The sequence below is a fragment of the Procambarus clarkii genome, chromosome 90 (genome assembly GCF_040958095.1).
Source record: "Procambarus clarkii isolate CNS0578487 chromosome 90, FALCON_Pclarkii_2.0, whole genome shotgun sequence".
NCBI classification, from domain to species: Eukaryota; Metazoa; Arthropoda; class Malacostraca; order Decapoda; family Cambaridae; genus Procambarus; species Procambarus clarkii.
Window position 1 is genome coordinate 15,570,071 of NC_091239.1, and position 26,972 is coordinate 15,597,042.

The 26,972-nt window shown below is 43.3% G+C and overlaps 2 protein-coding genes across 2 annotated transcripts in view; both read right to left on the minus strand.

Annotated features, from left to right (window-relative positions):
• The window catches only part of LOC123746603 (uncharacterized), a 156,133-nt gene extending 142,267 nt beyond the window's left edge, over positions 1-13,866 (minus strand). Inside the window, exon 1 of the mRNA XM_069318377.1 lies at positions 13,699-13,866. The gene's annotated coding sequence lies outside the window, so the exon portion shown is untranslated. The remainder of the gene's footprint in view (positions 1-13,698) is intronic.
• A 2,023-nt stretch (positions 13,867-15,889) lies between these two features.
• CSN4 (COP9 signalosome subunit 4) lies at positions 15,890-26,244 on the minus strand. The gene is made up of 9 exons (XM_045728237.2): positions 26,059-26,244; positions 23,587-23,669; positions 23,313-23,431; positions 21,935-22,071; positions 21,124-21,238; positions 20,590-20,779; positions 20,111-20,281; positions 19,464-19,639; positions 15,890-16,515 (listed from the first exon to the last, which is right to left on the minus strand). The coding sequence occupies exons 1-9, from the start codon at positions 26,133-26,135 to the stop codon at positions 16,357-16,359; spliced, it is 1,227 nt and encodes a 408-aa protein (XP_045584193.1). The 5' UTR covers positions 26,136-26,244; the 3' UTR covers positions 15,890-16,356.
• Between the last annotated feature and the right edge of the window lie 728 nt (positions 26,245-26,972).

Sequence of the window (26,972 nt, forward strand, 5' to 3'; positions counted from 1 at the left end):
GGGAGGACGCTGGTGTATTACCAGGAGGGAGGACGGTGGTGTATTACCAGGAGGGAGGACACTGGTGTATTACAAGGAGGGAGGACGCTGATATATTACCAGGAGGGAGGACGCTGGTGTATTACCAGGAGGGACGACACTGGTGTATTACCAGGAGGGAGGACACTGGTGTATTACAAGGAGGGAGGACACTGGTGTATTACCAGGAGGGAGGACGCTGATATATTACCAGGAGGGAGGACGGTGGTGTATTACCAGGAGGGAGGACACTGGTGTATTACCAGGAGGGAGGACGCTGATATATTACCAGGAAGGAGGACGCTGGTGTATTACCAGGAGGGACGACACTGGTGTATTACCAGGAGGGACGACACTGGTGTATTACCAGGAGGGAGGACACTGGTGTATTACCAGGAGGGAGGACGCTGGTGTATTACCAGGAGGGAGGACGGTGGTGTATTACCAGGAGGGAGGACACTGGTGTATTACCAGGAGGGAGGACGCTGATATATTACCAGGAAGGAGGACGCTGGTGTATTACCAGGAGGGACGACGATGGTGTATTACCAGGAGGGAGGACACTGGTGTATTACCAGGAGGGACGACACTGGTGTATTACCAGGAGGGACGACACTGGTGTATTACCAGGAGGGACGACACTGGTGTATTACCAGGAGGGACGACACTGGTGTATTACCAGGAGGGACGACACTGGTGTATTACCAGGAGGGAGGACACTGGTGTATTACCAGGAGGGAGGACACTGGTGTATTACCAGGAGGGAGGACGCTGGTGTATTACCAGGAGGGAGGACGGTGGTGTATTACCAGGAGGGAGGACGCTGATATATTACCAGGAGGGAGGACGCTGGTGTATTACCAGGAGGGAGGACGGTGGTGTATTACCAGGAGGGAGGACGCTGATATATTACCAGGAGGGAGGACGTTAGGGCCGAGAAAGAAGGTGGAGAAGCGCAACTTTCTTCCGTTGTCAGGTCTTCCTGCTCTTGCGCTGGGAAATAGGTGTAATTATGGCAACCTTTCATACCTGGCCTTTGATGCCTGCCACAATGTTTATAATGGACCCGAGGCGCTCGTCGGGCCCCGCCGTGCATAGCGCCAGAATTTGTGGTGAGAAACACTGGTGGGTTTTCCTGGAAGAGTCCGCCGCGCGGGAGGCGAGTTGTTGACATGTGAAGAATTCAAATTCAAATTCAAATTTTTATTTAGGTAAAAGTGTAAGAACCAGATAGGTCTACAGCGAGGGTTGCCTGGCTTTATACCAAGGTCATTTCGTGTTTGTTTTTTAGCATAATGGTCCCTGTAAAGTTATGCTAGATAAGTTAGGTATAAATTAGGTTAGGCTTGGTTAGCTTACCTGGCGAAAGACCTAAATAATTTTATCTCCCTTATCCCAATTTTTGGTATCTTCATTGTTATGTATGTAAATAACACGCTGGTGAACGACACATTTGTTGTTAGTTGAGGATGGACGACGATAGGTGAAACATTTGTCTCTAACACTACAGACGCGGTAGATGTATGTTCATCCAGTTAAAACAGATTTGTCCACGATTTGTTATTGAAGAACGCGACCAAGCGTAAGGCTTATGCAGCCTCACCATAACCCGTCCTCAGACCCAGCTCGTCCTCCAAACAAATACCCAAAAGTAATTCCATCCACCCGCCAACCCCACAGCTGTTTATAAATGAAAAATGGTTTACACACGACTCATAACTGATGACGTTCGAACACTTCCGGAACAAGTGCTTCACTGACGACTGGTGTTCGAACCACAACGCTGTAACTGCTTCACCCACGTACTACAAATACAAATAATCGCCAACAGAACCTAAACACCTAACCTAACCTATGCCTATATATGCGGTGACTGAAATCCGACGAAGACAGAATGAGACAGTGTATTACCTGGACAGAATGGTGTGGATTATGACTTTATGTGACGGGATTACCAGTGTGTGTCAGAGTGACGGAGGCTTGTCAAGTGTGTGACGGTGGCACGTCAAGTGTGTGGCGGAGACAGGTCAAGTGTGTGACGGAGGCAGGTCAAGTGTGTGTGACGGAGGCAGGTCAAGTGTGTGTGACGGAGGCAGGTCAAGTGTGTGTGACGGAGGCAGGTCAAGTGTGTGTGACGGAGGCAGGTCAAGTGTGTGTGACGGAGGCAGGTCAAGTGTGTGTGACGGAGGCAGGTCAAGTGTGTGTGACGGAAGCTTGTCAAGTGTGTGACGGTGGCAGGTCAAGTGTGTGTGACGGAGGCAGGTCAAGTGTGTGTGACGGAGGCAGGTCAAGTGTGTGACGGAGGCAGGTCAAGTGTGTGACGGAGGCAGGTCAAGTGTGTGTGACGGAGGCAGGTCAAGTGTGTGTGACGGAGGCAGGTCAAGTGTGTGACGGAGGCAGGTCAAGTGTGTGACGGAGACAGGTCAAGTGTGTGACGGAGGCTTGTCAAGTGTGTGTGACGGAGACAGGTCAAGTGTGTGACGGAGACAGGTCAAGTGTGTGACGGAGGCTTGTCAAGTGTGTGTGACGGAAGCTTGTCAAGTGTGTGACGGAGGCAGGTCAAGTGTGTGTGACGGAGGCAGGTCAAGTGTGTGTGACGGTGGCAGGTCAAGTGTGTGACGGAGGCTTGTCAAGTGTGTGTGACGGAAGCTTGTCAAGTGTGTGACGGAGGCAGGTCAAGTGTGTGTGACGGAGGCAGGTCAAGTGTGTGTGACGGAGGCAGGTCAAGTGTGTGACGGAGGCAGGCCAAGTGTGTGTGACGGTGGCAGGTCAAGTGTGTGTGACGGAGGCAGGTCAAGTGTGTGTGACGGAGGCAGGTCAAGTGTGTGTGACGGAGGCAGGTCAAGTGTGTATGACGGAGGCAGGTCAAGTGTGTGTGACGGAGACAGGTCAAGTGTGTGTGACGGAGGCAGGTCAAGTGTGTGACGGAGGCAGGTCAAGTGTGTGTGACGGTGGCAGGTCAAGTGTGTGTGACGGAGGCAGGTCAAGTGTGTGTGACGGAGGCAGGTCAAGTGTGTGTGACGGAGGCAGGTCAAGTGTGTGTGACGGAGGCAGGTCAAGTGTGTGTGACGGTGGCAGGTCAAGTGTGTGTGACGGAGGCAGGTCAAGTGTGTGTGACGGAGGCAGGTCAAGTGTGTGTGACGGAGGCAGGTCAAGTGTGTGTGACGGAGGCAGGTCAAGTGTGTGTGACGGAGGCAGGTCAAGTGTGTGTGACGGAGACAGGTCAAGTGTGTGTGACGGAGGCAGGTCAAGTGTGTGTGACGGAGGCAGGTCAAGTGTGTGTGACGGTGGCAGGTCAAGTGTGTGTGACGGAGGCAGGTCAAGTGTGTGTGACGGAGGCAGGTCAAGTGTGTGTGACGGAGGCAGGTCAAGTGTGTGTGACGGAGGCAGGTCAAGTGTGTGTGACGGAGGCAGGTCAAGTGTGTGTGACGGAGGCAGGTCAAGTGTGTGTGACGGTGGCAGGTCAAGTGTGTGTGACGGAGGCAGGTCAAGTGTGTGTGACGGAGGCAGGTCAAGTGTGTGTGACGGAGGCAGGTCAAGTGTGTGACGGAGGCAGGTCAAGTGTGTGTGACGGAGACAGGTCAAGTGTGTGTGACGGAGACAGGTCAAGTGTGTGTGACGGAGGCAGGTCAAGTGTGTGACGGAGGCAGGTCAAGTGTGTGTGACGGTGGCAGGTCAAGTGTGTGTGACGGAGGCAGGTCAAGTGTGTGTGACGGAGGCAGGTCAAGTGTGTGTGACGGAGGCAGGTCAAGTGTGTGTGACGGAGGCAGGTCAAGTGTGTGTGACGGAGGCAGGTCAAGTGTGTGTGACGGAGACAGGTCAAGTGCGTGTGACGGAGGCAGGTCAAGTGTGTGACGGAGGCAGGTCAAGTGTGTGTGACGGTGGCAGGTCAAGTGTGTGTGACGGAGGCAGGTCAAGTGTGTGTGACGGAGGCAGGTCAAGTGTGTGTGACGGAGGCAGGTCAAGTGTGTGTGACGGAGGCAGGTCAAGTGTGTGACGGAGGCAGGTCAAGTGTGTGTGACGGAGGCAGGTCAAGTGTGTGTGACGGAGACAGGTCAAGTGTGTGTGACGGAGACAGGTCAAGTGTGTGTGACGGAGGCAGGTCAAGTGTGTGACGGAGGCAGGTCAAGTGTGTGTGACGGTGGCAGGTCAAGTGTGTGTGACGGTGGCAGGTCAAGTGTGTGTGACGAAGGCAGGTCAAGTGTGTGACGGAGGCAGGTCAAGTGTGTGTGACGGAGGCAGGTCAAGTGTGTGTGACGGAGGCAGGTCAAGTGTGTGTGACGGAGGCAGGTCAAGTGTGTGTGACGGAGGCCGGTCAAGTGTGTGTGACGGAGGCAGGTCAAGTGTGTGTGACGGAGGCAGGTCAAGTGTGTGTGACGGAGGCAGGTCAAGTGTGTGTGACGGAGACAGGTCAAGTGTGTGTGACGGAGACAGGTCAAGTGTGTGTGACGGAGGCAGGTCAAGTGTGTGACGGAGGCAGGTCAAGTGTGTGTGACGGAGGCAGGTCAAGTGTGTGTGACGGAGGCAGGTCAAGTGTGTGTGACGGAGGCAGGTCAAGTGTGTGACGGAGGCAGGTCAAGTGTGTGTGACGGTGGCAGGTCAAGTGTGTGTGACGGAGGCAGGTCAAGTGTGTGTGACGGAGGCAGGTCAAGTGTGTGTGACGGAGGCCGGTCAAGTGTGTGTGACGGAGGCCGGTCAAGTGTGTGTGACGGAGGCAGGTCAAGTGTGTGTGACGGAGGCAGGTCAAGTGTGTGTGACGGAGGCCGGTCAAGTGTGTGACGGAGGCAGGTCAAGTGTGTGACGGAGGCCGGTCAAGTGTGTGACGGAGGCAGGTCAAGTGTGTGACGGAGGCAGGTCAAGTGTGTGTGACGGAGGCAGGTCAAGTGTGTGTGACGGAGGCAGGTCAAGTGTGTGTGACGGAGGCCGGTCAAGTGTGTGACGGAGGCAGGTCAAGTGTGTGACGGAGGCAGGTCAAGTGTGTGTGACGGTGGCAGGTCATGCCACCGTCACACACTTGTATCGTGGACGACTTGCTATCGTGGACGACTGGCTATCGTGGACGACTGGCTATCGTGGACGACTGGCTATCGTGGACTAGCTATCGTGGACGACTGGCTATCGTGGACGACTGGCTATCGTGGACGACTGGCTATCGTGGACGACTGGCTATCGTGGACGACTTGCTATCGTGGACGACTGGCTATCGTGGACGACTGGCTATCGTGGACGACTGGCTATCGTGGACGACTGGCTATCGTGGACGACTTGCTATCGTGGACGACTGGCTATCGTGGACGACTGGCTATCGTGGACGACTGGCTATCGTGGACGACTGGCTATCGTGGACGGCGGGCTATCGAGCATGATGATATGGGCGGCTGGGTCACGTTTTATGAATTCACTTTTTGCATAAAGTTTTTCATTATATTGTTTAGTCAACTGGAACCAAGTGCAGAAATTTTGGCTATTATATCATGCATCGAGAGAGAGAGAGAGAGAGAGAGAGAGAGAGAGAGAGAGAGAGAGAGAGAGAGAGAGAGAGAGAGAGAGAGAGAGAGAGAGAGAGAGAGAGACAGAGAGAGAGAGAGAGAGAGAGAGAGAGAGAGAGAGAGAGAGAGAGAGAGAGAGAGAGAGAGAGAGAGAGAGAGAGAGAGAGAGAGAGAGACAGAGAGAGAGAGAGAGAGAGAGAGAGAGAGAGAGAGAGAGAGAGAGAGAGAGAGAGAGAGAGAGAGAGAGAGGAAGAGGGAGGGAGAGGGGCTGAGTTAAATCATGTTGTTTATATCAACTATATTATTTTATTCTACAAATAACGAGATATTAATTCATAAGAATTACGCTCTCCCAAAAATAAACACGACTTTTCATCAACAACTGAGTTCGGACACACACACACACACGCACACACACAGTTGAGGTCTAGCTCTTTGGTCCCGCCTCTCAACCGTCAATCAACAGGTGAGAGGCGACCTCCGTGTGTGTGTGTGTGTGTGTGTGTGTGTGTGTGTGTGTGTGTGTGTGTGTGTGTGTGTGTGTGCGTGTGTGTACTCACCTAGTTGTACTCACCGCAAACACAACTAGGTGAGTACACACACGCACACACACACACACACACACACACACACACACACACACACACACACACACCAGGGATTTTTAGTCAGAACTGTTAGTGAAGACTAAGCCACACACCAGAAGACGAGGAGACGATGACGTTTCAGTCATCATATCTTCAGCCACGTTATTGTGATTCATCGTCTGCAACTTTGTTGGAGTCAGAGAAGTTGTCAAATAGAATGCATTAGGAAGCGATGTGGTTGATGAACTCCATACATAGTTTCAAATGTAGATATGACACAGCCCAGTAGGCTCAGAAATTTGTTCACCGGTTGATTGACAGTTGAGAGGCGGGACCAAAGAGCCGAAGCTCTACCCCCGAAAAGCATAATTAGGTGAGTACACACACACACACACCGAGAAACATACGACAACAAATTAAGCAAAAAAGAGACTACATATTCTTGCACTGTCAGAAAGCCTTTGACACACTACCCCATATGAGGCTGGTGCATAAATTGAACAAATATGAAAGGGTAACTGGTAGGGTGTTCCAGTGGATAAGAGAGGACCTAAGCAACAGTAAACAGAGAGTTACTGTGAGGAGGGCGACATCAGAGTGGCGAATTGTCACCAGTGGAGTCCCACAGGGCTCTGTACTAAGACCTATCCTGTTTCTGATGTGTGTAAACGGTCACCCAGAGGGTATAGACTCAGTCCTCTCAATGTTTGCTGATGATGAGAAGGATTAAGACAAAAGAGGACAAGAGACAAGATGACGTAACAGACTGATGGCTTCTAGAATTAAACTCAACCAAGTGTAAAGTAATGAAAATATGTGTAAGGTGAACACACACACACGCACTTGGGTGAATGGTTTAATTAAATGGACGGTGAAATACTGAAGAAACTGTTCGTGACTTTTGTGAGACCAAAATTGAAATATGCAGCAGTTGTATGGTGCCGCCCAACCACTTGGGTTGGACGGTACAGCGACGGTCTCGCTTCACGCAGGCCGGCGTTCAATCCCCGACCGTCCAAGTGGTTGGGCACCATCCCTTCCCTCCCCCTGTCCCATCCCAAATCCTTATCCTGAAATCCAAGTGCTATATAGTCGTAATGACTTGGCGCTTTCTCCCTGATAGTTCAATTCAATGTATGGTGCCCCAATCTCAAGAAGCACAAAAAAATGTAAAAGGTGCAAAGGCATGCTACAAAATGGCTTCCGGAACTGAAAAACAAGTTACGAGGAGAGACTAGAGACGTTAAACATGCCAAAACTAGAAGATAGAAGAAAGAGAGGTGATATGATCACAACCTACAAAATACTAACAGGACTAGACCAAATTGACAAAAAGGAATTCCTGAAACCAGCTACTTCACGACCAAGAGAACACAGATTCAAGCTAAGGAAACAGAGGTCCTGAAAAAAAATATTGTAAATTTTTATTTTGCAAACAGACGGTTGGAACAAGCTAAGTGAGGTGGTGGTGGAGGCCAAGACCGTCAGTAGTTTTAAAGCGTTATACGACAAAGAGTACTGGGAAGACGGGACACCACGAGCGTAGCTCTCATCCTGTAACTACACTTAGGTAATTACAAACACATAACGTGTGTGTGTGTGTGTGTGTGTGTGTGTGTGTGTGTGTGTGTGTGTGTGTGTGTGTGTACGTGTGTACGTGTGTGTAATTACCTAAGTGTAATTACCTAAGTGTAGTTACAGGATGAGAGCTACGCTCGTGGTGTCCCGTCTTCCCAGCACTCTTTGTCATATAACGCTTTGAAACTACTGACGGTCTTGGCCTCCACCACCTTCTCACTTAACTTGTTCCAACCGTCTACCACTCTATTTGCGAAGGTGAATTTTCTTATATTTCTTCGGCATCTGTGTTTAGCTAGTTTAAATCTATGACCTCTTGTTCTTGAAGTTCCAGGTCTCAGGAAGTCTTCCCTGTCGATTTTGTCAATTCCTGTTACTATTTTGTATGTAGTGATCATATCACCTCTTTTTCTTCTGTCTTCTAGTTTTGGCATATTTAATGCTTCTAACCTCTCCTCGTAGCTCTTGCCCTTCAGTTCTGGGAGCCACTTAGTAGCATGTCTTTGCACCTTTTCCAGTTTGTTGATGTGCTTCTTAAGATATGGGCACCACACAACAGCTGCATATTCTAGCTTTGGCCTAACAAAAGTCATGAACAATTTCTTTAGTATATCGCCATCCATGTATTTAAATGCAATTCTGAAGTTAGAAAGCATAGCATAGGCTCCTTGCACAATATTCTTTATGTGGTCCTCAGGTGATAGTTTTCTATCTAGAACCACTCCTAGATCTCTTTCTTTATCAGAATTCTTTAAAGATTTCTCACATAATATATAGGTTGTGTGGGGTCTATGTTCTCCTATTCCACATTCCATAACATGACATTTATTAACATTAAATTCCATTTGCCAAGTGGTGCTCCATATACTTATTTTGTCCAGGTCTTTTTGAAGGGCATGACAGTCATCTAAATTTCTTATCCTTCCTATTATCTTAGCATCATCAGCAAACATGTTCATATAATTCTGTATACCAACTGGTAGATCATTTATGTACACAATAAACATCACTGGTGCAAGAACTGAACCCTGTGGTACTCCACTTGTGACATTTCTCCATTCTGATACATTGCCTCTGATTACTGCCCTCATTTTTCTATCAGTCAGAAAATTTTTCATCCATGATAGAAGCTTACCTGTCACCCCTCCAATATTTTCCAGTTTCCAGAACAACCTCTTATGTGGAACTCTGTCGAAAGCCTTTTTTAGGTCCAGATAGATGCAGTCAACCCAACCATCTCTTTCCTGTAATATCTCTGTGGCTCGATCATAGAAACTGAGTAAATTCGATACACAGGATCTTCCAGATCGAAAACCATACTGTCTGTCTGATATTATATCATTTCTCTCTAGGTGTTCTACCCATTTAGTTTTGATTAGTTTTTCCAATACTTTCACTATTACACTTGTTAATGATACAGGTCTATAATTGAGGGGGTCTTCCCTGCTGCCACTTTTGTAGATTGGAACTATGTTAGCCTGTTTCCACCCGTCTGCTACGATTCCTGTACACAGGGATGCCTGAAAGATCAGGTGAAGTGGAATGCTGAGCTCAGATGCACATTCTCTCAGAACCCATGGTGAAACGCCATCTGGGCCAGCTGCTTTGTTCTTACCGAGCTCCTTGAGCATTTTTTCCACTTCGTCTCTAGACACCTCTATGTGTTCTATGTTGTTCTCTGGAATTCTTATTGTATCTGGTTCCCTAAAGATTTCATTTTGTACAAACACACTTTGGAACTTTTCGTTTAGTGTTTCACACATTTCCTTTTCATCTTCCGTGAATCTATTTCCCATTTTCAACCTCTGAATATTATCCTTTACCTGCAATTTGTTGTTTATGAATTTATAGAATAGACCTGGTTCTGTTTTACATTTGTCCGCAATCCCTTTTTCAAAATTTCTTTCTGCCTCTCTCCTCACTGCCGTGTAGTTGTTTCTCGCATCTTTGTATCGCTGGTATGTTTGGGGGTTCGGCCTCTTCCTGTATTGATTCCATTTTTGTGTCTTTCGGTCTCTAGCCCTCTCGCAATTTCTATTGAACCAATCCTGTTTCCTAGTTCTGCATCTCTGTTTTGGTATAAATTTTTTTGTGCCTTTATCATATATTTCACAAAACTTGCCATACATCTCATTCACTTCCTTGCCTAGCATCAAGTCTGTCCAATTATACTCACTAAAAAAATTTCTAAGGTCACCATAATGTCCTCTCCTGAAGTCTGGTTTTTCAACTGCTTCAACCTCCTTATTTTCTTCCAGCTTATAACGCATTGCATACTTTATTCCCAAAAAGACATGGTCACTTTTACCCAAGGGAGGAAGGTACTGAATGTCAAATATCTCTTCCTCCTTCCTGGTAAATATCAAATCTAGCATGGAGGGAACGTCCCCTTCCCTCATCCTCGTAGCTTGTTTAACATGTTGATACAAGAATGTTTCCAGGATGAGGTCTACAAATTTACAAATTTAGTGTGTGTGTGTGTGTGTGTGTGTGTGTGTGTGTGTGTGTGTGTGTGTGTGTGTGTGTGTGTGTGTGTGTGTGTGTGTACGTGTGTGTGTGTGTGTGTGTGTGTGTGTGTGTGTGTGTGTGTGTGTGTGTGTGTGTGTGTGTGTGTGTGTGTGTGTACGTGTGTGTGTGTGTGTATGTGTACGTGTGTGTGTGTGTGTACGTGTGTGTGTGTGTGTGTGTGTGTGTGTGTGTGTGTGTGTGTGTGTGTGTGTGTGTGTGTGTGTGTGTGTGTACGTGTGTGTGTGTGTGTGTGTGTGTGTGTGTGTGTGTGTGTGTGTGTGTGTGTGTGTGTGTGTACGTGTGTGTGTGTGTGTGTGTGTGTGTGTGTACGTGTGTGTACGTGTGTGTGTGTGTGTGTGTGTGTGTGTGTGTGTGTGTGTGTGTGTGTGTGTGTGTGTGTGTGTGTGTGTGTGTATGTGTGTGTGTGTGTGTACGTGTGTGTGTGTGTGTACGTGTGTGTGTGTGTGTACGTGTGTGTGTGTGTGTACGTGTGTGTGTGTGTGTGTGTGTGTGTGTGTGTGTGTGTACGTGTGTGTGTGTGTGTGTGTGTGTGTGTGTGTGTGTGTGTGTGTGTGTGTGTGTGTGTGTGTGTGCGTGTGTGTGTGTGTGTGTGTGTGTGTGTGTACGTGTGTGTGTGTAATAATAATTACACATCGTCCAGAGCCAATATAAAGCTTATGAGGTGACTTACCCATGCACTATTAGGTAAACACAGGTTATTTAATATTTCATTTAGACCAAAATTGTGTTCAGTGTGAACATATATTGTCACAATTATTCACGTCAGTATAATAAAATACTGTATTGCTTCGTTTAATTACACAAATTTCAACCAGATCGCAACCAAAATAATAATGTATTCTCATCTGGGTTTTGCCAATAATTTAAATACTAATTAAACAGCCTAGCACGCGTCCCAGTAAGTTTAATTTGAGCATGTTATATAGCGGTTTAGAAATTCAAGCATTGTTAGATATGTATTGCTGATGCTAGGCTATTTTATACCTATAACATGCTCACCCTGAGTATGGTATAGCTTGAAATTGAAAATTGAAATTGAAATAAGTTTTTTTAGGTAAAATACACACAAAGGGATGAGGTAGCTCAAGCTATTCTCACCCCGTTCAGTACATCGTGTTAATACATACATAGACACACATCACAAACATTAAACATATTACCAAACATTCTGAGAGATAAACATATACATTTCCTCCTTTACACAAGTAGTATGGTATCAGACGTACACACAAATACTTTTATGACCTAGGTATACTGTATAGACAATGGTATATCTTGAGGTTATCTTGAGATGATTTCGGGGCTTAGCGTCCCCACGGCCCAGTCCTCGACCAGGCCTCCTTTTTGTTACGTACTTCCAGGAAGCAGCCCGTAGCAGCTGTCTAACTCCCAGGTACCTATTTACTGCTAGGTGAACAGAAATGAAAATCTGGGTGAAAGAAACGCGCCCATTTGTTTCCGCCTGCCGGGGATCGAACCCGGAACGTTAGGACTACGAATCCCGAGCGCTGTCCACTCAGCCGTCAGGCCCCTTTGTATGTTATATCTATAATATAGTCACCCTTGTATGCTAGGCTTCGTTCTCGATTCACACTCATTAATCCCTGGTTCAATTCCTTAGGTGGACAGAAATGGTTGGACACGTTTTCTTTCACCTAATGAATCTGTTCACCTAACAGTAACTAGGTTCCCGGGAGAGAGAGGAGGAGAGGGAAATATCAGGGGAAAGCGCCAAGCCATCACGACTATATAGCACTGGGAAGGGGTCAGGATCAGGATTTGGGATAGGACGGAGGGAAGGAATAGTGCCCAACCACTTGGACGGTCGGAGATTGAACGCCGACCTGCATGAAGCAAGATCGTCGCTCTACCGTCCAGCCCAAGTGGTTGGGCTAGGTACCCGAGTTAGTTAACTGTTGTGGGGGGGGGGGGGGGGGTGTTCCAGTAGATGATCAGCAGTTCGGCCTTGGGAGATCTCGATACAAGTCTAAAGTGTAAGTAATATATACATATTACTACAAAACAGGTTGTAAACACACACTTCAGGCTCGAACCCAAGTCCTCCAAAGGTCAAATTGCTGACCTTCCCCCAGGATACTCCCCCACTACAATCCCCAAGGCATAGATCATTTAGTTTAATTTATTATATATTATATATATATATATATATATATATATATATATATATATATATATATACACACACAAGAAGGTATATTGGGTTTATGACAATACATAGCATTGATGTTTTTACATTCTTGTAAAACCACTAACACGTATAGCGTTTCGGGCAGGTCATTGATCTAACAGATAATTTTAAGTAGCTAATTTCCAGCAAAATTGAAAAAAATGTCTCATCTTCAGAAGGATATAGCTGCTCTGGAGAACGTGCAACACCGGGCAACAAAAATCCTCCCAGAGCTAAGTTATCTCTCGTATCAGGAACGGGTGAGGGCCACAGCGCTAAGTCATCTCTCGTATCAAAGACGGGTGAGGGCCACAGAGCTAAGTCATCTCTCGTATCAAAGACGGGTGAGGGCCACAGAGCTAAGTCATCTCTCGTATCAAAGACGGGTGAGGGCCACAGAGCTAAGTCATCTCTCGTATCAGGGACGGTTGAGGGCCGCAGAGCTAAGTCATGTCACGTATCAGGAACGGTTGAGGGCCACAGGGCTAAGTCATGTCACGTATCAGGAACGGTTGAGGGCCACAGGGCTAAGTCATGTCACGTATCAGGAACGGTTGAGGGCCACAGGGCTAAGTCATGTCACGTATCAGGAACGGTTGAGGGCCACAGGGCTAAGTCATGTCACGTATCAGGAACGGTTGAGGGCCACAGGGCTAAGTCATCTCTCGTATCAGGGACGGGTGAGGGCCACAGGGCTAAGTCATCTCTCGTATCAGGGACGGTTGAGGGCCGCAGAGCTAAGTCATGTCACGTATCAGGAACGGTTGAGGGCCACAGGGCTAAGTCATCTCTCGTATCAGGAACGGTTGAGGGCCACAGGGCTAAGTCATGTCACGTATCAGGAACGGTTGAGGGCCACAGGGCTAAGTCATGTCACGTATCAGGAACGGTTGAGGGCCACAGGGCTAACAACACTACAGACCAGACATGACAGGCCGGATATCACTGAAACCTTTAACATACTGAACAATTTGGAAGGTGTTGATCCGGACAAAGTCTTCAGAAGATCAGATGTAACACGAACGAGGAGCAGCGGGTTCAAGCCCAACAAGCCACAATTTAGGGCAGAAAACATGAGATGCTTTTTCACCTATAGGGTTGTAAACCCGTGGAACCGCCTACCCGCCGAAGCCCTAAACTCCAAAACACTGCTGGGTTATAAAATACAAATATTAAAGATAATCCAGGCAAATAGGGGGGACCTTTGACAAGCCGCCAGCTTCCTGCCCTCGCCGAGGCCACTAGCATTAGTGGCCCTCAGAGAAATTCAGGTAAATATATGTGCTATACTAGGCCTAGGAATATTTACGTTTTTCCTCGGTTGCAACTCACAACAGTTGCCCCAACTCCTGGGGGATTGATCCCGGTATTCTCGAGTGTGAGTCGAAGACGTAGACCACTGCACTACACAACATGCTAGTCAGTTGCTGACGACACACAGGGAAGTACCAATCAACACTCTGATGGGTGAAGCTCATCAGTGTTGACACCTGTGTGTTTACGCCTCCGAATTGTGCTCACTAGATTCACGAAGCAGTTGCGCCAGTACTTATAACCGTGTACATCTTTCCTCAATCTTTGACAGCTTTAGTAACATTTATTAAACAGTTTACAAGCATGAAAACTTGCCAATCAACAGTTGTTATTGTTATAAACAGCCTCCTGGTGCTTCGGAGCTCATTAACTGTTTAATAACTGTAAACAAAGCCGCAACAAATTGAGAAAAGATGTAGGGGTTCGTAAGGGATTGCGTAACTGCTTCGTGAATCTGGCCATCATATGCTGCTTTACTTCCGAGAAACAAAACGTTATGGAAATTCAATTAAAAATGATTTGTTTGTTTCGGTTGTGCTGCACTCTAGGAGGGTGATGGCTGTGCTTCACTCTAGGAGGGTGATGGCTTTGCCTCACTCTAGGAGGGTGATGGCTTTGCCTCACTCTAGGAGGGTGATGGCTGAGCTTCACTCTAGGAGGGTGATGGCTTTGCCTCACTCTAGGAGGGTGATGGTTGTGCTTCACTCTAGGAGGGTGATGGCTGTGCTTCACTCTAGGAGGGTGATGGCTGTGCTTCACTCTAGGAGGGTGATGGTTGTGCTTCACTCTAGGAGGGTGATGGTTGTGCTTCACTCTAGGAGGGTGGTTGTGCTTCACTCTAGGAGGGTGATGGCCGTGCTGCACTCTAGGAGGGTGATGGTTGTGCTGCACTCTAGGAGGGTGATGGCCGTGCTATACTCTAAGAGGGTGATGGCTGTGCTGTACTCTAGGAGGGTGATGGCTGTGCTATACTCTAGGAGGGTGATGGCTGTGCTGCACTCTAGGAGGGTGATGGCTGTGCTATACTCTAGGAGGGTGATGGCTGTGCTATACTCTAGGAGGGTGATGGCTGTGCTATACTCTAGGAGGGTGATGGCTGTGCTGCACTCTAGGAGGGTGATGGCTGTGCTATACTCTAGGAGGGTGATGGCTGTGCTATACTCTAGGAGGGTGATGGCTGTGCTATACTCTAGGAGGGTGATGGCCGTGCTATACTCTAAGAGGGTGTTGGCTGTGCTATACTCTAGGAGGGTGATGGCTGTGCTATACTCTAGGAGGGTGATGGCTGTGCTGCACTCTAGGAGGGTGATGGCTGTGCTTCACTCTAGGGGGGTGATGGCTGTGCCTCACTCTAGGAAGGAGATGGCTGTGCCTCACTCTAGGAAGGTGATGGCTGTGCCTCACTCTAGGAAGGAGATGGCTGTGCCTCACTCTAGGAAGGAGATGGCTGTGCCTCACTCTAGGAAGATGGCTGTGCCTCACTCTAGGAAGGAGATGGCTATGCCTCACTCTAGGAAGGAGATGGCTGTGCCTCACTCTAGGAAGAAGATGGCTGTGCTTCACGATGGCTGTGAAACTCGGTGACAAAATTAAAAAAAAACTTATTATTAACATCTTTATTGACAAAATTAATTACAAAGCTGGCTTAACAACACATGCTGGCAGGCCAAACTGTCCTCTTAAAAAGAACGTCGCTTTTGGCTGTTTGCCCGTATGGCCAAATATGGACGTAATTTGAAAATGAAAAAAAAAATGAAAATAAATTTGGGATTTTTTTTTTCAACAACAGTAAGTTAAGGGTCCTCTGATAGGTTAGGTGGGCAGGAAATTCTCATAAAGTTTCAAAACGGTATGAAAAACGTTAATGGAAAGTTGCCACTTCTAACCTTGCAGAGTAAGCCGGACGACTCAAACAGAAAACAGAACAGTATGTCACTTTTGTGAGTCGATTTCATTTCAAATTACGTCCAAATTTGGAGATAGCGCGCATACCAGCGAAAAGTGACGTTATTTTTAAGAGGACGGGTTGGGCAGGCAGCAGTGAAGAATGAAGTGGGTTAGAGCCAAGGCAGTAAACAGAATTGTTGATTAGAGAAAGTATTTCTTCACATATTTTTTTAGCATTAATTCATATGGCTCAATCCTAGAAACCATAAAAGGTAATCACATCACAGTAAAACAATAGGAAGCATGAAATTTTTATTGTATTCACATCTGTTTCAACTCAAAATTACATGAAAATCAAGATACATGGTAACTACTGTATTTATTTTCAGCCAAAAATGAGCCATACATTTGTGTGAGCAATATTTGGATACAGATGGAGGCAAATTTTACAGATGAAAACTTTAACTAACACTGATATGATATAATGAAACATATTTACCTCCAGAGACATGGCTTAACATTCCTATTACAATGTTTTGATAATATTTAAGATGTAAATACATCAAGGGGAAACTTCATGAAACAAAGTTCAGGCATTTCAGGGAGATTACTGTTTTCCAGATGTACTGTATTAACATTTTTCCATTGCCCAGCAAGATACTTACATTAATGAAGCATTTACCAGACAATTTGATCTCGGGTAATTATTTTATGGGAGAAAATTACATTTATACACAGCCAACTTGTTCACTTAAATTATATATCATCATTGCACCATCTGCTCATCCATAAGTTTAGCAACCCATTCAGGATGAGCTGTATTGATTTTCTCAATTATTCCGTTCACTTGGAAACAAAGAGACTGGATCTGCTTGTCCCATTGTGGAAGAACATCACGAGCTTCAAAGTGCAAGATTCCATCAATCTGTAACAAAAAGGTAACAATTCTGTAAGTAAGTAATTATCAAAAGAAGGCACCAAACTGGGAAGGCTATGTAGCACCATCAAATGTGCGGAATAATCAGAGGGTGCTAAATATCACCAAGGATGCCAATACGAGAACAAAAACGCATTTAGGCGAACGATATCAAAAGTATCCAAGTCACAAAGAATTCTACTGAGGGACAGGTGACCGCGAGGGGCGGTCAACAATTCTGTAAATAAATGGAAGCATTCAGAGTGGCTTATTTCATCACTCCATACTGGTTCTACTAATATGCAGGAATTGTAAAAATACAGTGCAACCTTGATTCTGTGAACTATATGAGGCCAATCATGATTTAATGGAGTGAGGGATTCATTGCAACTGAAGATACCTTCAGGAAGCATTTGTGAGATGTAATTTTTATTAAAATAGGAACCTATTTTCATGCATTGCTTCACCTGTTTCTTCCTTCTAATGTTGCTTCCTTCTACAAGTTACCAATCATACCCTAATATTTCCCATACTCTATGGGCTAATTTAACAAAGTGAAATTTTAATGTCAACCTATCTCATGATGGACAACGACCAAGAGCACATGTCGGTGAAGAGATTTGACCACATCCAGCATATTTCTCATGCCCAAGCCTCTAAACCTCATTTTCAAAGAAAGTGTGTGTTGCAACCAGAGATTTGCCAATATGAGATTCATTGAATTGAAGTCCCACCGTAATACAAAATCTAAAAATAGTAGTACTGTACTACCTCTTGAACAACCCCCTGTATGACCTGATGTGTTTATAATAACACATTGCTATTATGTAATGTATGTATTTGTAATAATCAAGCAATACTGTGCTTTAGATAACTGCAAATTCAGTATGGCCTTACATATAAATTATATATAGGTAGGTGTACAGTATTGAAATCAAAACAATATAGGTAGCAAGACCACAGCTAGACTGTGGAAATGATTCAGAACACCTGAACCACACATACATACCTCTAGGAAAGCGTGACCACAGTGTGGATCAATATATGATAGTAATAGATAAAATAAAACAAAAGCCTAAGCATATTAACATAACCAACTCAGAAAGTAAGAAGATATCACACACATACACTTAAACTAAATTTATAAATAATGGGAGGGAATTATTAGGGAAGTGCCAAGCCATTACAACTACATAGCACTTGGAAAGGATAAGGATTAGGGATGGGACAGGGGGGAGGTGGATGGGAAGGAATGGTGCCCAACCACTTGGACAATCGGAGATTGAACTCCGACCTGCATGAAGCAAGGCCATTGCTCTACCCTCCAGTCCGAGTGGTTGGGCTGGAGGGTACTTTCCTTATAAATAAGGAAAGTTTGTAAGTATCAAAAGAAACAACCAGGCCTCAGTTTCCACAGAGCCTCTGTCTCAATATGTTAAGGCACTGTCTGCATGTTGTCTTCCCATCACAGTTAATCACCTGCATTTTGGGTGTTGTGGGTGTAAGGAAAGTGGTGCCTGCCAAATGCAGGTCATCAACCATGACGGGAAGACAACATGCCAGACAGTGCCTTAACATACAAAGACAGAGGCTCTGTGGGAACTGGGGGTTTAACCCTTACACTGTTCCAATTGCTATCTGCATTTTTTCCCCATCTGAGCACCTTGATGTAGTGCTTTTAAATATCTGCACAGATTAGGTGTTAAGTAGTTTTTCATAACATGGCCAATCTGTCCCTAGCAACCTCTGGTAGTGTGAGGCTCAAGTTTGTATGTACTTAATTACTCTCCAGTTTTGCACATAAAACATCCAGGAATGTTAGTCGTACATGGCTCGGAATTACATTAACACAATTACTGTTGTCTGGGGACAGAAAACCTGTGTTTAGGCTCATCAAGGTTTTCCTGTCAACAAATGACCTTCCCCAGGATCTTCTTTCTGGGGAACATCATTTAGCTAACTTCACCCAGGAGCTAGACAATAGATGTCTAACTCCCGAGTACCTATTTTATTGCCAGGTGAGAGAAGCATCAGGTCAAAGGAAATGTGTCCAACCGTTTCTGTCCCACCTGGGGACTGAACCCAAGCCCATCCACCGAGACTCAAGAATGTAGACCGTTGTACTACATAACAGCAGATGGATCTGGTGATTTAAGCCTGAAGAAAATCCAACCAAAGCTTCCTCAATTTACTGTCTGGACACGGAGAAGAAATAATTGAAACAAAAACTACAGCAAAGCCCACATGGTACTCTCTTAATAAAAGCACATGATAAAATGAACAAAATTTATATAGTTTCTAAATCAGTTAAGGAGTTTCTTTAAGAGGGTTCTTTTTTAAATTTATACATTATTAAAATCAGCATGTAACATGAGTTTCTCCAACATTCATCTTTGATTCTGATATTGAGCAGAGTAATCACCGACATATCCTGAAATGTGTACGTTCGACTGTAAAAAATAATTAATTTGGTTTATGTTTCCATTGGAACTCACCATGGTTTATTTCCTACGAGCTTTTTATCTAAATGTAGATTGTGCCCTACAAACTCTGATAAGTACTGTAGCTCCTCCTTTCATGCAAATTATGATACAGTAATATTTTGTTATTATCTTGAGGTTATCTTGAGATGATTTCGGGGCTTTAGTGTCCCCGCGGCCCGGTCCTCGACCAGGCCTCCACCCCCAGGAAGCAGCCCGTGACAGCTGACTAACACCCAGGTACCTATTTACTGCTAGGTAACAGGGGCATAGGGTGAAAGAAACTCTGCCCATTGTTTCTCGCCAGCACCCGATTTCTCGAACCCGGGACCACAGGATCAAAGTCCAGCGTGCTGTCCGCTCGGCCGACCGGCTCCCCTTAAATTGGCTTAAATTGGCTCCCCTAAATTGGCTGAAATAAATTTTCAACATTACAGCTTGGAATATTACAAAGTGTAAGTAAACTTGTTCATTTACCTGGTCTATGTAACCATTCATTCGACCCTCCGTGATCATCTGGCTGGCTATTTTTTCAGCTTTGGCTGGTGAAATCTGAAGCAGCGCTCCCAACTCCGGGAATGTAATATTGTTATAAAGTTTGCTGGCAGCTAGCAAATTATGCTCTGTGACTGCTCTGTCCAAGATAGTAGAACCTGAAATATAAATGTATCATATAACTTGTTTTACGTACAGCAAAGAACATTTAATCTGCCTCTACATTCCTACTTTGAACATTTTAAATTCATGAAAAATGCTTCAATTCAAAGAAAATATAAAATATACTATACAGTAAAATGAACAAATTTACAAAGGTTATGATGAGGGTTCGCATCTGGGAACATCCCGTGTTTAGGTTCGAACCCTCATCACGGCCCTTGTGGATTTGTTCATTTGATATATCACGCTATTGAAATGTCTGTGTGTATATTATACAGTACTTTAAACTAGTGAAAACACTGATAATCATGACCGATTCTTTATTGCAGACTGATTTAGATCTACTGAATTGAGATACAAGCTCCTCTATCGTCACCAAACAGCTACAGATACCAGGCCCGTACTCTTGTTCAGAAAAGCCAGACATCTACGTATACGAATGGAAGCTAAACTTTACAAATACTTGCCATCAGATGTGGTAGCTTGCTGATGAGGTTGTAGCATTTTCTGAAACTCTGTAAGCTCATTATGGCGGATGATACGGTCAAGGTGCATCTTCTCTAGGATGTGATAGCACGGCAACTTCTGACAACGCTCATCTTTGAACAGGGTTCCAAGCATCCTTGACCGTTGCTGTCCTAGCAACAAATATTTAAAGATCATTTTTAACATGATGAAACGGAATACAGTTCAGGTATTTAATTTCTTTAATTTAGTAATCTGCCAACTCTTCGATTCCCACCTTAAAGCCTTAAAGGTAAGCATGAATATGCAGTAGATGGAACAGTCATAAGCTATATGATACTGAATAGCCTAATACCCAAAGCCAAAATTATGAGATCAAAGTTTGAATATCAAAGTTGCAAAGCAAGAATTTTATGAGACATTCGTACGGTAATAAATGCTTACTGATATATCACAACAGGCAGCTAAGGATATGCATTACCTGCAGATGCTAGCACTGTACAAATCAAAGCCTTTTTTAAAGCTTCCATTCTTTCATCCTCATGAATAATTGGCCGATAGGAAAGCTCATTATATCGCTGTGCTGCTTCTATGAACTTGCGACGGTAATCTAGGACTCTTGCATAGCATACTTTGTAGTAGATCTGCAGTTGTTCATTCTTTGATTCTGCCTGCAAAAAAATATTACCAGTTTTATGTCAAGAATGAGCATCTGTATAAGAGCAAAATAATTATTTTATTTGTTTCTTATTAAAAATGACAAGTCATTTAAGCATAGGTAAAAACAGTTCTTGTAAAATCAAATTGCACTTAACTTAAATCCTAATTATGAAACATGTCCTGTTGATCTTTTTATTCTGCTAATTGCATGTTAGCCTAGAATGCTTTAGCTATGCACTAAGCTTATTTCAAGAACAAATTAAATGTAAAGCCTAAAGTAGAATATAACTTTTTGTAAGTTCTGAATACACATATACAGTATAAGCCATAAACTGAACTGAGCCCTGTGACAAACCTGCAAGATGCTGGCACGGTTGATATATGCTTCACCCTGCACTGGATCATCGTCCTCCAGGTAAAGACGAGCAATCTTGAGATATGTCTCCAGTTTATAGTCCACACTATACTGCCTGCAAAACAATAACACGAAAAAATACAAAGGGAACTCTATACCTGTACAGAATCCTTTCCAAAATTATGCTTTTTCATATACCTGTACCGTACTGAGCATGGCACACTTCTGAGTTGGACTCCATGAAGGATACAGAAGTCAGGACAAAGCTAAAATTAAGATAGGTAAAATTAGTGAATAGAGTAAAGGACACCCCAGAAGGCACTAGTTGGCTGTACAAGAGATGTATACAGAGGGGTATGTGAGCACAGAGATATCAGGGACTCGAGGGTGGTACCGAAGTATCTGCATGTCTTACTTATAATAAACTTTGATATTCATTCATAAAAATCAGAAAATATGCATCCAAGTTACTCTATATGAAAGTAAAGTAATACATTTGATACTAAACTATGGAAGGAACACAGTATTTAGCAACTGATTAATTTTAACATAGTAGCTTGCATAAAGAATAAGAATTTTATCAACTGTAGATGGCATAAAATAATTCATTTACATTTATCAGATTTGATAAATAATAGAAATGAGATCGAGACATTTGCATACAGTATTATCAATTTAATGTCAACTACTATATTTATATCAAATATACTAGGTACTGCTTCTTAATGCATAATTCCAAATACAACAAGTATTGTCATCAAAACTTTGAAGTGAAAAACCTATTTTAATCTGAGTGCTTAATATGACCTACTTCTGTCCAGTTTCTAGAGGAATTCCTGTGAGAACTGCTGCTGCATCTCTCCATGAACTCTCCCGCTCATAGATGTCAGCCAGGTGCTGTCTAATGCTTGCCACCTGCTCTTCAAAACTAATAACACGTGGCTGGACCTGATATGATTGAAATACAATATGTATTTAGCAATATTTTGTTAATCTATGTCAACATATTGCTATATAACCAGAACAAATTTCTTATAACTAGCTAACATTTTTTATATTTTATTTCTATAGACAAGAGTTCTTATGTAAAGCCACTATCACGCATAGCTTTTCAGCAGGTCTTTAATCTTAATTTTACCTAGAATACAACCCGCCAAATCATTTAACAACCTGATACCCATTCACTGCTGGATGACCAGAAGCGTACAGTTAAGGATTGGCACCTAGTCAATCCTCCCCGGCCAGGATATGAACCCAGGCCAACTTTTTCAACTGGGCCCCTCACTTGATACTATTAAGAGTCTGGGTCCTCCCAGGGTACTATGAACACACCAGGCTCTAGCTGATTTTTCCCTCACTGAGCAAAGTTACTTTGCAAGTGATCTATCTTGTCATGTAGTTAGGGAAGAGATATACATAGAGTCACCTCAGTACACCACCAGACAACTGTTCTGTACAGTACAAGACAAAAGAGTAAAGATAATCTGCTCAATACCTCCTGGAAGTGATTGTTACAGGCATGAGAAAAACTTATTGTGGCCCTATTAACTGCAAGTTTGTAACTAACCCTTACAATGACTAATTGTACAGTCTTATTACAAAAACTGTGCGATGTTATCACAAATGGGTCACTGGCCCCCATTAACTGCCTGGTGGTTCATCTGTCTGCACCCAGCTATTCAGAGACAGTTTCATTTAAATAGACTGGTTGTTCTTTAAGTCTTTCTTCTCAGTACAGTGTACCATGCTTTAGTGTTTGCGTCCATAGCATGCTATAGTACCCAATTACTTTTACTACTATAATCATCTGCTTCAGTTTGGTTACAGGGTTGTCTTCCCTGACATTCATTCTCAAAGACTTACAGCCCTCAAAGTTATCTTCTCAGGTATTATTGGTATAGTCTTCAACATGATTCAATTCCTCTTGAGTTGTGCAGCTACCTTGGCAGTGCCTTTGGTACTTTGTCAGGGGTGTATGATGATGATATACAATATATCTAAAAGTTCAAAACTCAATGTGAAATTTTAATATTAAGAGTAGCTTAATGTATATTATAGTACATTACAGTATTGAAATTACCTTTTTATATATTTCTCTCTGTAAAAAATTACTGAATATCAATACTTTAACTTTTTAAAGACTAATTTACTTAACTTTTATGAAAGTCTGTAATGTGTACTACACTTACTTTATCAAGTGTAAAGTGTGCAACTGTCTTTGCAACATTATCCGCCATGGAAGTGAGTTGTGTCGAGACATCTGACAGAAGTTGCCGCGAGATTACTAGACTCACGGTCTCCTTTACAACTGAAACACATAAAACTGTTTTTGTCAAGTTATTCTAATAGACTATTAATTTTTTATCAAATAAAATATATTTCTTTTATGTTGTTAGATCACTAATTATTTACTGCATGTTCAAATGTTTTTATAAATCAATAAATAAAAACTGTCACACTTACTTGCTTCAATAAATGCCTGGAGGCCTTCTGCCATGTCATTTTCATTGCCAACTTTAAGAATGGAGTCAAGGACTGCCCGATATCTAAAAGGCAATCATAGTTAATTACCAACAAGAACTTGAAAATGTGTTGCAAATTAAGGGTCTGAAACTGGAATGACCTCCCAAATGAGGTCATCGACCTCATTTGGGAGGTCTTTTTAATCTTTAATCGGTTTTTAATCTCAAATGAGATTAAAAACCGTACTTCTCTTAATCAGTAAAAAAGAGAAAGTAAGAAATACCTAATTAACATTATATAACTAACTTTACTCACATTTCCTTATCCTACATGTCAACCTGTCTTGCTTTTATTGTCAATTTTTTTTTTTTTGAGATATATACAAGAGTTATTACATTCTTGTAGAGCCACTAGTACGCGTAGCGTTTCGGGCAGGTCCCTGGAATACGATCCCCGCCGCGAAGAATCGTTGTTACAACCAAGTACACATTTCACTGTTGCGTTAAACAGAGGCTACAGTTAAGGATTTGCACCCAGTAAATCCTCCCCGGCCAGGATACGAACCCATGACAAAGCGCTCGCGGAACGCCAGGCGAGTATCTTACCACTACACCACGGAAACTGTAAACATTAATTCATTAATTACTATATTGTTGTTGTTGATTGTGGGGTGACAACTGGCTGCCCGATACCAGGAAATAGCAAAGCTGGATTGGATCCCTTAATTAATTACTACAATATATTTGTACTGTTGCTAAAAACTGTAATTTCTAAATATCATTTAAAATTATAAATCATTTGCTAAATCCCTTTAATAATTATAAAATGAATTACTATATAATATGGCAAAAAAATGGTTTCTAAATAGACTTAATATACATAAGAGTAGCTTTATGTAATGTATATTTCTTACTAATTCTCCACTATTTTATGTAACAAATGTATGTACCTGTACAGTACTTTTATATAAATAAAACATTATTACTACTTTATTATTTATATCTTCACCAAGAACTAAGTTTGTAGGTGCTGTTAATAAACAGCTCAGTAGAAATTCTAGCCCAAAATTGAAAAATATAATGACCAATACTGATGTCACACTCCCAGCAAACAGATCCTATGCTAATCTCTAATATTTAAAATACAAATTCTAAAATTTCTTGATTTGTTATGTAAGACTAGGTTATGTTTGGATGCAGCATAGGTGTGGAGTATATGACTCTTAAGTTGGAGTACATTCAAATTGAATACAAATTTTGCATATGGCTTATTTGGTAATGATTAAAACTGCAGATACCATTAGATTAAATGAACAAATCCACAAGGGCCGTGACGAGGGTTCGAACCTACGTTCGATAGCATCACAGACGCTGCCATAATCGACTGCTTTAAGTCGATTAAGGTAAATGATTTGTTCATTTGATGCATCACGCTATTGTGATTTCTGTGTGTAATGCCATTAGATTAGTCTGGATTAGATTAGATTAGCCTAGGTTAGGCTAGGTTAGGGAAGGTTAGGCTAGGCTAGATAGCATTCAGGCTTAAAGTTTAGTGCTCAGACTGGGTGGTCATTCAGGGCTAGGTTGGACTAGGTGGATTTCAACATTTGTTGGTTATCTTGTTACAAAATATAAAGTGTCCTGGACCCAACACATTCCTCATAATATTATAAAGTACTCTACAGGTAGCTTTTACCCATATGTATATTATAAATCACATATATAATACTATAATACTGTATTACAAGAAACATAATCAAATCTGCAGATGACACTAAGATTTATGGTAAAGTGGGAATTGAAAATGATAGAGGGGCCTTACAAAAAGATCTACATGAACTCCACAAATGGTGACTAATCGTACACAATCATTTCGGCAAAACTCAATACGTGAACAAATTCACAAGGGCCGAGACGAGGGTTCGAACCTACGTCCGAGAGCATCCCAGACGCCGCCTTAATCGACTGAACTACGACATGATAAAAGAATTGCAACCAGAAGTTCTACTGAACTTACTTAGATCCTGCAGCCTCTCCGAGACACAAACCAGGATTTTATACAATTCCGCCATGCACTCGAGCTCTGTCACTAGGCCGTTCTACCTCCTATTACGTGTTTAACCTATACAGGTATACAGTATATCATTGTGTTAGGTCACAGATTTTTAAATGTTGATGAACTTTCCAGAGTCCTGTAGCACAGTGGTCTACGTCCTCGGCTTACAACCGAGGATCCGGGGGTTTAATCCCTTGGTAGGACAGGAAGGTACGTACATTTCCTTTCACCTGATGCCTCTGTTCACCTACCAGTAAATATGTAACCAAGACTTAGTCAATTGTTATGGGTTGCATCCTAGGGAAGGTCAGTAACTGACCAAGAGAGACCTTGATAAGCCGAAGTACTGGCTTTCTGTCCCACACAAGCGAATTATTCATACAAAACAATTGTTAAGGAAAGCTTTCAATTCCTCACTTGTCATGGTCTTTATGGGAGCCTCCTGAAGAAACCAGAGCTTGTAACTGTTGCCGGATTTGCACAGAGAACGCCATTTTGCTATGTAGGGAAGAAAATATAATAAATTATACGATACTCATGAACTCCGAGTATGTTATGGACAGACTCCCGCGAGTTGACAACTTTGTCCTTAGCACCAACGGGAGAATGAACGATGACGTCATGAATCTAATGACGTAGGCAGTAAGCACGGCTTGAAAGCACCAATTGTGAATACTAATTAATGATAAATATTGTTCACAATTGTTTTGAACAATGACAAAAGTACTATATCAACGTCCACCCAAACTAGGAGCAATAAATTAAAATGTTCAACTAAACTTCTTTTTTTTTAATTAGCAAAATTAGGTATACACAGCAATGTGCTGCTACCCTATTTTATATGAGATATTATACAGTGTAGATCAAGAACTAGCCATAGGTTTAACTATTATTCCCATTTCACAAGATGGTTAGTCATACATGGAATTGGGGGAGATAATATCTGCCTTAAAACCAACTGTGACTCATCAGTTGGCAATAAGTTTATCCAATATTCCCATCTCACAGGACGGTTAGTCATACATGGAAACAGGGGAGAAAATACCAGCTTCAGTACAAAAACAAATCAACTATGACTAAAAATCAGGTAAGGACATAAAATGTAAGGCTGATCTATTAGCCCCCACTAGTAAAATATGGGTACACCACAAGAATATCTTCCAATATTTCTGAATGCATGAATTCCAGAGCTCAAAGTACCTCATACCATTAGGTCTGAAGTCACTTATAACAGAGCAGTCACAGATATAGTGTTAGAGAGTATGTCCCAGCTCTTGTTCACATAGTTCACAATTGGAATGTTCACCATTGAGGGATTCATTACCTGCAGC